Source organism: Pipistrellus hanaki, assembly GCF_964339955.1.
Source record: "Pipistrellus hanaki genome assembly, chromosome: X".
In the NCBI taxonomy this organism is placed as follows: Eukaryota; Metazoa; Chordata; class Mammalia; order Chiroptera; family Vespertilionidae; genus Pipistrellus; species Pipistrellus hanaki.
In genome coordinates this window covers 85,501,915-85,516,057 of record NC_140524.1, presented here as the reverse complement: position 1 = coordinate 85,516,057, position 14,143 = coordinate 85,501,915, and the positions used below count along the sequence as shown (strand labels likewise).

Here is a 14,143-nt window from a genome sequence, read left to right as displayed (position 1 = left end):
CATTTCCAAGCTCAACACAAGTAGCAGCAAGCCACCTGCAGATTGATCTGTAGCTCCTGCTGGATGACCACAGGCAGTGGTTGACTTTGCACCTGACAGGAGGCCCCAGAGGCAGTGCACCTGGTGGACATATTCAGACCACAACAGAATACAACTTTACACATCCATGAGCAACACACTTAAGGGTCAGACTCAGTGAGAACCAAAGCCCCACTGAAGCCAGTCCTGCTTCTTAGGGGTGTCTTCTGCACAGCAGATTTTCCACTATAGTCGCAGATGGTCCTCATAGCCAATTGTCCTGGGGGTAAATTCCTCCCAGCGATTCCAATAGCAACCAAGGCTCACCTACAACCATACTGTGCAAACAGCCCATGGAGTGACCAGCTCAGGTGGCTGTGGAGGCTGAGACACTAGGCCCTACACAAGGCCATTCTTGGAATACAGGAGACATTGGAGCTCTACCAATACATATAAACAAACACATGGAGGTAGCCAAAATGTGGAGACAAAGAAACATGTCACAAATGAAAGAACAGAAATAGCTCTCAGAAAAAAAACCCAAATGAAATGGAAGCAAGCAAACTACTGGATACAGCATTTAAAACAATGATTATAAGGTAGCTCAAGGATCTTAATGAGAACTTCAAGAGACTTAGTGAGATTTTCAAAGATCTTAGTGAGAATTTCAGACATGAAAAAGGACCAGTCAGAAATTAAGCATAACTGAAAAAAAGAATAATTTACAGGGATCCAACAGTAGAATAGAGGATTCTAAGAATCTAATCAACATGAGGAAGAAAAAAAAACAATCAGAAGAGCAAAAAGAAAAAGAATCCAAAAACATGAAAATATTGCAAGGAGTTTCTGGGACAACTTCAAGCATACCAACATTCACATTCTGGGGATGCCAGAAGGAGAAAGAGAGCAAGAAATTGAAAATTTATTTGAAGAAATAATGACATAATATTTATCCTATCTTGTGAAAGAAATAGACTCATAAGTCCAGTAAGCATGGAGAGTTCCAAACAGGGGAACTCAAGGAGGCTCACACCAAGAAGTACCATAATTAAAATGCCAAGGCTTAAAGAGAAAGAGAGAATCTTAAAAGCAGAAAGAGAAAAGCAGTTAACTACAAGGGAGTGCCCATATGACTGTCAGCTAATTTCTCAACAGAAACTTTGCAGACCAGAAGGGAGTGGCAAGAAATATTCAAGGTGATGATGACGAGGACTTACAACCGATTGCTCTACCCAGCAAAGCTATCATTTAGAATTGAAGGTCAGATAAAGAGCTTCACAGACAAGAAAAAGCTAAAGGAGTTAATTACCACCAAACAAGTATTACACAAAATGTTAAAGGATATTCTTTAAGAGGAAAAAGAGAAGAAAAATATTAAAAAGTATGAATAATAAAATAGCAATAACTACGTATGTATCAATAATTGAATCTAAAAATCAAAATAAGGTGGGGGTGAGTGGGTGAGTGGGAAAAGACTAAACAAAGAACTTGTATATATGCATAACCCATGGACACAGAAAATAGTATGGTAAAGGTCTGGGGTGGGGAATAGGGAGCAGGCTAGATGGGGTTAATGGAGAAGAAGGGGTTATATGTAATACTTTCAACAATAAAGTTTTTAAAAAAACCAATAAACATAAAATAACAAAAAAGGAATCAAACAAAATAAACTGATGAATAATATAGAACCAGAAGCATAGAAACATGTAACATATTGATGAATCTCAGAGGGAAGGGGGTGTGCAGGAAAAGATTAATCAAAGAATTTACATGCATATATGCATTATCTATGGACACAGATAATAAGGTGGTGAGGGCCTGGGGTGGCACGGGAACTAGGTAGAGAGGGGCAATGGGAGGAAAAGAGGGACATCTGTAATGTTCTCAACAATAAACATTTAAAAAATGGAAAAAAAAACTACTGAAGATAAGATCTGACAGAGTTTTATACTGATTGTGTTTCTTTTCTCTCTTAAGTGAATTCAGAAGATTCCAGAGACCTAGTTTCAAGGGTTTTCCTTTGCTCTTAGGCAAAAAGAGCATTACTAAATAGACAGCCATTCCACTGCAACTATAAAGGGTTACTGCATGAGCATGGCAAAACTCTTGAGTATACAGGGTGGTAAGTTGTTCTCTGTTCAACAATTAGGAGTGATGAATTCCTTTAAGGGAGGAGAGTATTTGGTGACAAGTATTTTTCTGAAGGATATGAAGAGGAGCTAGTGAAAACACTGTGCCAGACCCCAAGTAAAAACAGTGGCATCAATAAAGCTCTACACAATACAAAAGGATACTTAGTTGGGTATAAACAGAAAAATTCTTCAAGTGAGGAAGGAACATCACACTCTATTCTTTCTTTCCCTGTCAAGCAGACTAGAGAAGAATAATTAAAATTAATATTAGTTCATTGGTTTTATCTTCATCCTTCCTTACCTTCTTTACTTAATTCCTTTGTTCCTTTATCTATTTAGTTTTATACTAGATACTTTTTAAGATGCTGGGTATAAAAATGACAACCCTCTCCTCTAAATAAAGCTTCTTGGAGCATATGATTTTGTGAAGGTGCTTGACATTAAAGATTCTCAGATAGTCTTGACAAAGAATGTTATAGAAGAAAACATTGAAGGTTATGAAAAGTTATGAAGGAACATCTGGTCAAATGTGAGCTTCAGAAAAAAGCTTGCTTAAAGTCTGAGCCAAGATGTAAAAGATTACTAAACCTTAACCAGGACATTATGAGAAGGTAGCTGTGGGTAAGAGAGGATTCCAGACAGGATCCATATGTTCAAAGCCATGCATGTGAGGAACGGAGGCCTGGGAATACCAAAAGAAGCAGTATGGCTAATGTCCAGAGAGAAAAACAACAACAACAACAACAACAACAACAACACACTAACAAAAGAGAAGTTTGGGGCCAGACCAGCCAGATGGGGCTTTGAAGTTCTTGCTGAGAATTTTGTTCTTTTCCTAAGAACATTGAGAAGCCACTGAAGAGCATTAAGATGAGATTGACATAATTCAGTTTATGTTTTTACATATCTTACTCTGCATTGTAGAGTGGCAAGAATAGATGCAGAAATGCTAGGAGAAAGGGTTTCTTGTAACTATGGTGATTACTTCAGTAAACAAAGTCAAGAAATATTTGGGAGTTAAATTGACCCAGCAATGTGTTAGAGGCTAGTATTCCTGAAAAGGTATACACTGCTCTGTTGTTTGGGTAGGAGAAAGCATTTAGTTAGATTCTCAAAGCTTTTGGGTTTTGTAGATTGTAGCAACAAAAGGATAATGGAGCAAAGAATTTTAGTGTCTTAGAAAAAAGTTATAGCAATGTTTGATGGTTGAATCTAAGTTGGACTTGAAGAGAGGTGAAGATAGAAGAGCAGTGAAACTAATGGATGGAGCACAGATTTGTCAATGGGCTGGAAGTCCTGATAACTCCAAGAAAGATAATAGGAGGGATATCTAAACAAGTACACCAATAAAGTAGGTATTAATACAGTTCAATGTGGTGCATGTTACCCATAACTCAAGCATTGTCATTTCTGTACAGCATGTTACTGGTTATGAGATTCCTGAGTAGGAAGATGGAGAATGATAAGTATTAACACTTTACCACTGTTAGCAAGCAAGCAAAGCAAATAACCAGGGAAAGTGAGGAAGTATTTATAACAACATGCTGGCTAGAAGGGAGTCTGGAAATTATTTGGACCAAATTCCTCATCTTGCAGCTGAAGAACAAAGTAGCAATCAGAAGCTAACTTATGGAAGAATAAGACTAGAGTCTCCATATCCTGACTTTTAGTGCACTTTATCTTCTTTGGTTTCTGGAACTAGAATAAAATTACCCCTTTTGTAGAAATTCTGTATCCTCTCATTATATAACATAATACATTCTATTTAAAATGCCCAGCTTTCTCAATGAATGCTCTACTACATATATGCCAAAGTGTTTTGACTATTTATTCCAAGTTAAAACATTGAAAAAATATCACTGTTATGTTCCATCCTACCACAAAAGCTAATTTGATACTCTGAATTATATGAAGGAGAATGGTTAGAAAAGAAATTGACAGTTTCCTTGGCAATTTCTTTTGCAACAACTCCTGGGTCTTGCCTTTTTGTAATCTTCTATATTCTTTTTTTCTGGAATAACAGAAACCCTTGACCTTCCTGCAATATGCCACCTTTGGCTGTGTCTCCATAGAGATCTTTCCTTGAAGTGCTGAACATACAAAAGCAGTACCATTTTATCAAATTTTTCTTGTTTGGTAGTAATTTTCTTGGTCTGTTATTCATTTCTGTTCATACACCTCTTATTCTCATTTCAAAAATACTTATTATCCACTGTATGTCAGACATTTTGCTAGTTATTAAAATCTTGGAGAAGAGCAAGACAAAATCTATGTCTTCCCCACTCAGACTCTAGTGTATAAGACATACATATAATGGAAAAGAAAAAAAATGATCACTGCTGGATGATGCTAGTGAACAACTTGTTATTCTAAAGACTGGTAAAATAGAAACATTTATGATGCTATCCCATATGAACAGTATACTGGGTACCCAAATGGTGGATGAGTTACCCCCCCCTTTTTTTGCATTGAAGCACACCAGCTAATAAATGAAGAAGAAATGACAGAAATAGGCAATTATCACATTGTGACTTCTAGCTATTGATCATTAAAAGCTGCCCAAATCACACCCAATAAAGAGAAAACAAGACATTATGTACCTCCTAATAACGAAAGACTACACTATCACCTATTAAATAGTCAAACTTTAATATAATCAAAACTGTAGAACTGCACTTTTCAATACAGTAACTATTAGCCACATCTGACTACTGAGCACTTGAAATGTAGCTACATTGACTTGAATTGTACTGTAGCTGTAAATTTTTACATTGATTACATGTTGAAATGACAATTATTGTTCTATAGTTAAGTAAGATGTAACCATTAGAGAAAACTGGGTGAAATGTATAGGGAAACTCTGTACTATTTTTGTAACTTACTGTGAATCTATAATTATTTCAAAATAAAAAGTGAAAAAAGGGATTTAAGAGACACACTCACGAAATGCAATGTGTGGACCTGATTTCAGTTCTTATTTAAATAAAAGAACAAAACAAAACAAAAAAAACTATTAAAACATTTAAGACATATATGAGAAATGGAAATTTAAATATTGTGTGGATATTTTTTATGATAAAATTATTGATATTTTAAAAGTATTATAATAGTACTGTGGTTTAAAGAGTAAATCCTTATGTTTTAGAATTACTTTAATAAATGCTTATGAATAAAAAGACCCATGCCTGATATTTTCTTGAAAATAATGGAAAACAAGGCAGAGGTATAGAAGAAGGGCTCATGAATTGATAATTGTTGAAGTCTTGATGGGTATTTATTATAGGGTTCTATCCGCTTTTGTATATTTTTAATATTTCCCACAATAAAACATTTTAAAAAGCAACCAAAAGAGAGGAACAATTTTGGAAAGGATATTATTAATGCAGATACTTTTGACATTTAAAATATAATGGCTTGGATTATTTATAATTGACCCTTGAACTAGAGGAGTAAAAAAAAGATGCCTATTCAACTTAATTTTAATCAGAACTATTTTTAAAAAAATCACTGAATGCTTACTATGTTTGTGTAGGAAACTAGGCTTAAAAATGTCTTACCCTCTGTACATCATTCTGCTTCTGAACTGTTGGAAAATCACCCCCAATAGGTGCCTGCCGGCTTAACTCATCATCTTTCAGCTGTAGCCACACCAGAAGTTCTTGAAGAGAAAGGTGCAGACGCTTCCACTGGTCAGAACTGGCTTCCAAATGTGATCTGAAAAATAACAGGAGCAAAATGTATCAGAATATCTATAAGGAGAATTGATGATTCTAACAATTTCATTAAGTAAGGTACATTGATTGGTTAGTTCCATAGTATATAAACCTATTGTCAACTACATGGCAGTCCTCAATAATAATCTGGTTACCTGCTTTTGAGAGCCATAACGTAGGGATATTTTGATGCAATTTTGAGTGTCAGTGCTTAGCCAATATGTTTATTTCCACATACGGAGTTCTGAGATTTTAGCATGAAATATACACTGAAATGGATTACTTTCCCATAGTGTTTCAGTAATGATTCTTAATATTTCTTGTAGAAAAAAATTGGACCCAGTGACTAATATAAACCACTCAGTTTTCATGTGACTCATGTCTGCACTGGAATTCTTTCTGCTTTGAGAAATGGAAAGGTCTCTCCCCACATTTTGACTTTTCCATTTCTACACCCTAGACAGCCTCTTCCATTGACTCCTTCCATCTGGCATCTGTTTCTTTCTGCTCCTCTTCCCATATGCTTCTCCCTTTCCTCTACCCTTCTTTATTCGTGGGCACCTGGGATTTGTTTTCACCAAGTTCCAACATTTTCCGCTTTGTTTCCTTTGTGTAAAATGTACTAAGACAACAACTCATGTGGAAAAGTAAAATCAGACAGTTGTCTGCAAGCCTCCCCCAAACATGAATAATTTAGGCAAGACTGAGTTCTTTCCCATCAACTGTATTTAGAACATGTTAATCCATAGAAGCCACTTAAGAAGACACAAGTGTGCTATAAAATTCACATTTCCCTTGAGAATGAGAAGCTAAATTAATAAAGTATATCATAATCCACAAAACGAAGAAGAAACGTGGAATGTTGGCTCTTGCTTTTATGTGTTATCAAATGTTGCTCCAGCCTCAGGTAAAACAAGAATTTTGCTGCATAATTTATATCATCAGCAATTACTAATCAATTAATGAAAATTAATGCTGTCAATAACATAAATATAATATAGTCTCTAATGCTGCAAAGATTGAAATGTAAAGCAACCAGGTAGAACAACATTTCCCTTTGCCATTTGGTAACTTTGCATGACATTTCAAATACAATTCTCCTGCTGGCCTCAAACAGAATCCCCAAATGGTAACTATGTACTAAAATTAAACTGTTTCAAACTCTCTGAAGCAAAGTTTGATAACACATAAAAGTCATTAAAATGTGCAAGTACGGATTTGAGGAACTTATACATGAGAAAGTAGCTGGGAAAGCATGCAAAGATATAGGAAGAAGAAAATGTTATCTATAGCATCACTCATGATTGACACAAAGTAGAAACAACTTTTTAATACTAGGGAATTGGTTAAATATATAATGCTGAAGCCATACACATCTATGCATCCCTAGGCAAATACTTATGAATATAGAAAAGATCACCCTTTTTGTTGCTGAGAAAACAGGTTGCAATAATGTACACGGTCTATTTCTTGAAATGTTTTTATGTTTCTGTGTTTCTGTGCACATGCTTGAATACGTGTGAAAAAGTTCTGAAATGAATAGTTTTACCCTGAGGAAGATTTACAGGTAATTTATTCCTTCATCTATATACTTCTGTAAATTGTCAGAATTTTTTTCTATTATGAGCAATAGAAACATTATGTTGAGAAAAATAAAGGCAATTCCATCAGAGAATTAAACTGTTCAAGACCCTAAGAGCATTTATTATCTATTAAGTAAATCATGAAACACCCCAAATATGGTGAATTAAACATAATAGTGCAGACTGCATATAGTGTAGAGGCACTTCTTTTATGTTTCTGTTCCATCCTTCTCCTTCAGTTATCACTTTTCCATGATAAGCCTATGTGAAAATTCCCTATACAAGGTTGTAGCTATTTATTGGCAAGTAATGACTACTAGTTATAGGGATTCCCTGAGGTGTCCAGAATTTGAAGCTTGAGGGTGAAACTGTCAAGCAGGACATTCTGAAAGATAGGTATAGTGCATCATAGCCCAGACATAGAAAAGCAGCAAATGGGAGAAGAGATACTAATTGAATAAATATGTATTGAGTGCCTCTAAGTCCAAATAAGGCATTGGGAGTAGGGAGAGTGGGAGGTAATGGAGAAGAGAAAGATGCCTGCTGCTTGGCCTCCCTCTATCTGGAAGAGGAAATAAAATACCCCAGTGGGAAAAGTCTACAGGAGGATAAATATATCAGAAGAGCAGGCTGCCAATGGTGTGGCCTCCAGCTGTTGCTTCCTTTACATAAGGCTGTGCCACAATCTCAGTTCTAGATTAGATGGTGCTGACTAATTATGAACAAGTCAGTGAAATCCTTTATGTCACCCAAAACAGAAAAATAAAAGCTTTGAGACCCAGAGAATTCAGTTCTAAGGGATCTAAGAGAAACTCCACAGTTTAGTTATGCTTATATGCATGAATGCAAGTCCTTCAGTTGATCTCCTACCTCCCCCGCAACTCTCCCCAGCCTTCCTGCTGTAGTTTGACAGTCTATTTGATGCTTCTTTGTCTTTGTATCTATTTTTGTTCATCAGTTTATAATGTTCTTTATATTCCACAAATGAGTGAGATCAGGTGGTATTTTTCTTTCACTGACTGGCTTATTTCGCTTAGCATAATGCTCTCCAGTTCCATCCATCTGTTGCAGCAAATGGTGTAAGAGTTCCTTTTTTTATTTTACAGCAGTGTAGTATTTCATTGTGTAGATGTACTACAGCTTTCTAATCCACTCATCTGCAAATGGGCATTTAAGCTATTTCCAAATCTTAGCTATTGTAAATTGTGCTGCTATATAGGAGTGCATATATCCTTTTTGATTGGTGTTTCTGTTTTCTTGGGATATATTTCTAGAAGTGGTATTATTGGGTCAAATGGCAGTTCCATTTTTAACTTTTTTTTTTTTTTTTTTTTTTTTTTTTAGGAAACACCATACTGTTTTCCACAGTGGCTGCACCAGTCTGCATTTCCACCAGAAGTGCACGAGGGTTCCTTTTTCTCTGCATCCTCTCCAGCACTTGTCCTTTGTTGATTTGTTGATGATAGACATTCTGACAGGTATGAGATGGTACCTTACTGTTGTTTTGATTTGCATCTCTCAGATGATTAGTGACTTTGAGCATGTTTTCAAATGTCTCTTGGCTTTCTGAATGTCCTCTTTAAAAAAGTGTCTATTTAGGTCCTTTTCCCATTTTTGATTGGGTTGTATATCTTCCTTTTGTTAAGTTGTATGAGTTCCCTGTAAATGTTGGAGATTAAACCCTTATTGGAGATAACATTGGCAAATATGTTCTCTCATGCAATGGGCTTTCTTGTTGTTTTGTTGATGGTTTTTTTTGCTCTGCAGAAGCTTTTTATTTTGAGGTAGTCCCAATTGTTTATTTTCTCCTTAGTCTCTCTTGCCCTAGGATATGTGTCTGTAAAGATATTGCTACGGCAGATATCTATTTTGCTGTCTATGACTTCTTCTAAGATTTCTATGGTTTCCTATATTACATTTAAGTCATTATTCATTTTGAGTTTATTTTTATGTGTGGTCTAGTTTCATTTTTTTTCAAGCATTTGTCCAATTTTCCCAACAGCATTTATTGAAGAGACTGTCTTGACTCCATTGTATGACCTTGCCTCCTTTGTCAAATATTAATGGAACATATGGCTTGTGTCGATTTCTGGGTTCTCTGTTCTGTTCCACTGGTCTATATGTCTGTTCCAGCCTTACATTAGAAAGGTCATACATCATGACCAAGTGGGATATATTCTGGGGATGAAATGATGGTACAATGTCTGCAAATCAATAAACGTGATACACCACATAGACAAACTGAGAGGTAATAACCATATAATCACATCCTTTGATGCAGAAAAAACATTTGACAAAAATTCAACACTCTTTCTTGATAAAAACTCTCAGCAAGGTGGGAATAGAAGGATCATACCTCAGCATAATAAAAGCCATATATGACACATCCACAGCCAACACCATACTCAATGGGCAAAAACTAAAACCATTTCCCCTAAGAACAGGAACAAGATAGGGATGCCCACTCTCACCACTCCTGTTTGACATAGTACTGGAAATACTAGCCATTGCAATGAGACAAGAAGAAGAAATGAAAGGCATCCAAATTGGGAAAGAAGTAAAACTGTCCTTATTCGCAGGTGACATGATATTGTTTATAGAAAATGCCAAAGACTCCACAAAAAAACTACTAGACTTACCAAATGAATTTGGCAATGTAGCAGGATACAAAATTAACACCCAGAAGCCTATGGCTTTTTTTATACACAAATAATGAATTCACAGGAAGAGAAACTAAAAAAGCAATCCCACTTACCATTGCAACAAAAAAATTAAGATACCTAGGGATAAATTTAACCAAGGGGATAAAGGACCTGTAATCAGAAAATTTCAGGATGCTGAAAAAAGAGAGAAGAAGACATGAACAAATGGAAGAATATGCCATGCTCTTGGGTTGGTAGAACCATCATTAAAATGTTCATAATACTTAAAGCAATCTATAAATTCAATGCAATCCCCATTAAAATATCAAAGGCATACTTCAAAGACCTAGAACAAACTCTCCAAAAATTCATCTGAAATAAAAAAGACCCCAAATAGCTGTAAGCAATCTTGAGAAAGAAGAACAATGTTGGAGGGATCACAATACCAGATATCAAGCTATATACTACAAAGCCACTGTTCTCAAAACTGCCTAGTACTGGCATAAACTTAGTGATTTTTAAAAAAATATATTTTATTGATTTTGTACAGAGAGGAAGAGAGAGAGATAGAGAGCTAGAAACATTGACAAGAGAGAGTCATCAATTAGCTGCCTCTTGCACACCCCCTACTGGGGATATGCCCGCAACCAAGGTACATGCCCTTGACCGGAATCGAACCCGGGACCCTTCAGTCCCCAAGCGGATGCTCTATCCATTGAGCCAAACCGGTCTCGGCAACTTAGTGATTTTTAATCCAATGTTTTGGATCCCCGAGCAAAAGGCTTCCCACTAATTGGCAGATGCACTTACCCCTACCTACTCAACATAAAATAACAGGAGGTTTGAAGAAGCACTTAGTTTCTATCCATTTTCTATTAATCTTTATTAGTGAAGATAAGCGCTTAGGGGCTACTAGCTTTTAACAAGCAAGTGCTGATCTTTAATAAGCAGATGATTTCTACAATTTATAAGGTTTAGGTAAAATGCAGAACATTTAGGTGTGTTGGGATATACCTCTTGGTCTTTAAGGAACTCTTCAGTGTCAGGACTCTAAGAATTATAGGAGTTGCTAAAGTGATTGTTATTTCTCTAGACACAGACATTTCAAGTGTGATTTAGTTGATGCCTAGTTTGAAATCATTAATAAAACTTTACTCTGGCAGTCATGTATTCTTAAAGCAAAATGTGTTATATTAAATTCATTTTTCACTTTGACTTTCTTTATAAAACTAATGATATATCCCTGTATATCTTTGGCACCTTTGTGTATTAAGAAAGGACTTTAATTTATAGAAAGAAAAGATAAGGATGCAGAAATAATAAAGAACCACAAAAATACAATGGGAGCTATGGGGCTTTAAATAAAGAGAAAATTAAGCTCCAAGAGAAGTAAACATTTTTTCCCAGATGGGCCATGAACTCCAACTTTCAAACATAATTAACATTCGGAGAATAAAAGAAAGAGGGTCAGAGATACTCAATGTCCAAGTTGCATTTTTCTCTCAAAGGTTGAAAGACTGCCTCCTTTTGCTCTTTCTTTGTTCTCCATTATATAAAAAAACCAAACTTCTAACTATTCTAACTTCTAATAACAAGCTGTCTCTTGGAGATTTATCGCTACTCTAGACTCTATAAAGTTGGTGTTCTAGCTTCTCAAATTAATGCTAAAATTTTCATAAAACATTATTTGTAGATAACATTACAAATTTTTCTCCCAGGTATAAAAAACTCACAGAATGTAAATTTTGCTGAAATTGTGTTGATAATATATGAAATTAGTATAACTAATAGTATAAACAAAAAGTTGTAAAACATAATCTGTTGGAAGATGAAATAAAAATCTTCATACATACACCTTATATAAAAAATCCATGTGACCAGTTCTCAAAATATTAATTTTTTCAAAATTAAAATGTAAGTTTTGTGGATATAGATTATTTTAGAATGAGAAACACTTTCTTTGGCTAATTATAATCCTGATGTTAGGTAATGTCATCAGTAACTATGTGTGTATGCATGTGTGTGTATGTGCACATGTATGTATGTATACATGTAAATAAAAATTTTGCTCCCACTTAAATCAGTTAACATTTCATTTTCTTTGATGGCACTCAACTATCACTGAGTATTATCATTATATCTCTTGCACATAATATGTATGGACAAAATGCATACGAAACAGATGGCATATTCTGTCCTTGAACTAAATTATGGGATAGTACTATACAATTTCAATTAAAATATTATTTTTCCTCAAAGACATCTTATTTACTTTTCCTTATAGCATATCTTTGAACTTAATCAGTTCCATTTAAATATAAAAAAAACAAGGTAGAAAAGTTCTATAATTAGCTTAGGTTCATCAAGAGTGATTGCAGAATTAAAACTAATAGAATTGAAGAACAGTGAATAGACCACCCAGATTTCTGGTCTAACCTCCTCATTTTAATGAGGGAGAAGATTGAAGTCTGAAGCAGTTAAATGACATGCTCAAGATGCTCAAGATTATATGTTAGGTAGGAACAGAGCCAAAAAAGACACTAGATTGCCCAACTGCTGGTCCTGGACTCTTTCTGCTCTACCTCACTCACTCATTTAGAGTTTGGAATATTCATCTATTTAGCTGGAGGCAGCAAGTATAGCCTTATGAAATAAATCATGAAATTCTTAAAGGGATTTGCCATCCTATCTAATAAAGAGGGGATATGCTAATTGACTCTTACATCCTCACAAAGATAGTGATGCCCACAGCTAATAAGGAGGGAACATACTAATTTATTGCCACACCCTCAAAGATGGTGGCACCCACAGCCACAAGGTGGCGGCACCCTGGCCCCTCAGCCCCACCAGGGTGGCAGTTGTGCGGCATGGCTGGGCCCACACTCAAGTGGGTCTGGCTGCTCCAAGCTCCTGCCTCTGGAGTCCCCCAGTCTCCTCAGCCCCACAGTTGCCCAGGCCTGGCCTTAGGTGGAGGCAAGCCTTGGATGGCAGCTTCCCAGCTGTCTAGGGCCAGCTCAAGGTGCAAGCAAGCCTCTGATGTTGGCTGCTCAGCTGACGCCCAAGGTGCAGGCAAGCCTCGGATATGTCCATACTTCCCAAAGCAATCTGTAGTTTCAATGTACTCCCCTTTAAAATAGCAACGGCATATTTCACTGACCAAGAAAGAACTCTCCAAAAGTTCATTTGGAACAATAAAAGACCCCAAATAGCCACAGCAATCCTGAGAAAGAAGAGTAAATTAGGAGGGATCTCAATACCAGATTTCAAGCTGAATTACAAAGTCACTGTTCTTAAAACAGCCTGGTACTGGCACAAGAACAGACATATAGATCAATGGAATAGAATTGAGAACCCAGATATCAACCCAAATCACTATGCTCAATTAATATTTGACAAAGGAGGCACGAATATACAATTGAGTCAAGACAGTCTCTTCAATAAATGGTGTTGGGAAAATTGGACAGATACATGCAAAAGAATGAAACTAGATCACCAACTTATACCATACACAAAAATAAACTCAAAATGGATACGGGATTTAAACATAAGACGGGAAACCATAAAAATACTAGAGGCATCCACAGGAAGCAAAATCTCAGATATATGCAAAAGAACTTCACTGATACTGCCCCTAGGGCAATGGAAGCTAAAGAGAAAATAAACAAATGCTTTTTATCAAAATAAAATGCTTTTTTACAGCAAAAGAAACCCATCAACAAAACAACAAGAAAGCCCACTGTATGGGAGAACATATTTGCAAATGTTATCACTGATAAAGGTTTAATCTCCAACATCTACAGACAGCTTATACAACTAAATAAAAGGAAAATGAATGATCCAATTAAAAAATGGGCAATGGACCTAAATAGAATATTTTCAAAAGAAGACAGAAGGAAGACCAAATGACACATGAAAACATGCTGAAAGTCACTAATTATCCAAGAGATGCAAATCAAAACAACAATGCGGTACCATCTCACACCTGTAAGAATTGCCAACATCAACCAATCAACAAACGATAAGTGTTTGCGAGGTTGCGGAGAAAAAGGAACCCT

At 35.9% G+C, this 14,143-nt stretch overlaps 1 protein-coding gene across 3 annotated transcripts in view; it reads right to left on the bottom strand.

Annotated features, from left to right (window-relative positions):
- DMD (dystrophin) overlaps window positions 1-14,143 on the bottom strand; it is a 2,141,216-nt gene that overhangs the window by 399,327 nt on the left and 1,727,746 nt on the right. For all 3 annotated transcript variants that reach the window (XM_084869361.1, XM_084869360.1, XM_084869362.1), the window contains one exon: window positions 5,708-5,864. In XM_084869361.1, coding sequence (XP_084725487.1) covers window positions 5,708-5,864 — 157 coding nt within the window. The remainder of the gene's footprint in view (window positions 1-5,707; window positions 5,865-14,143) is intronic.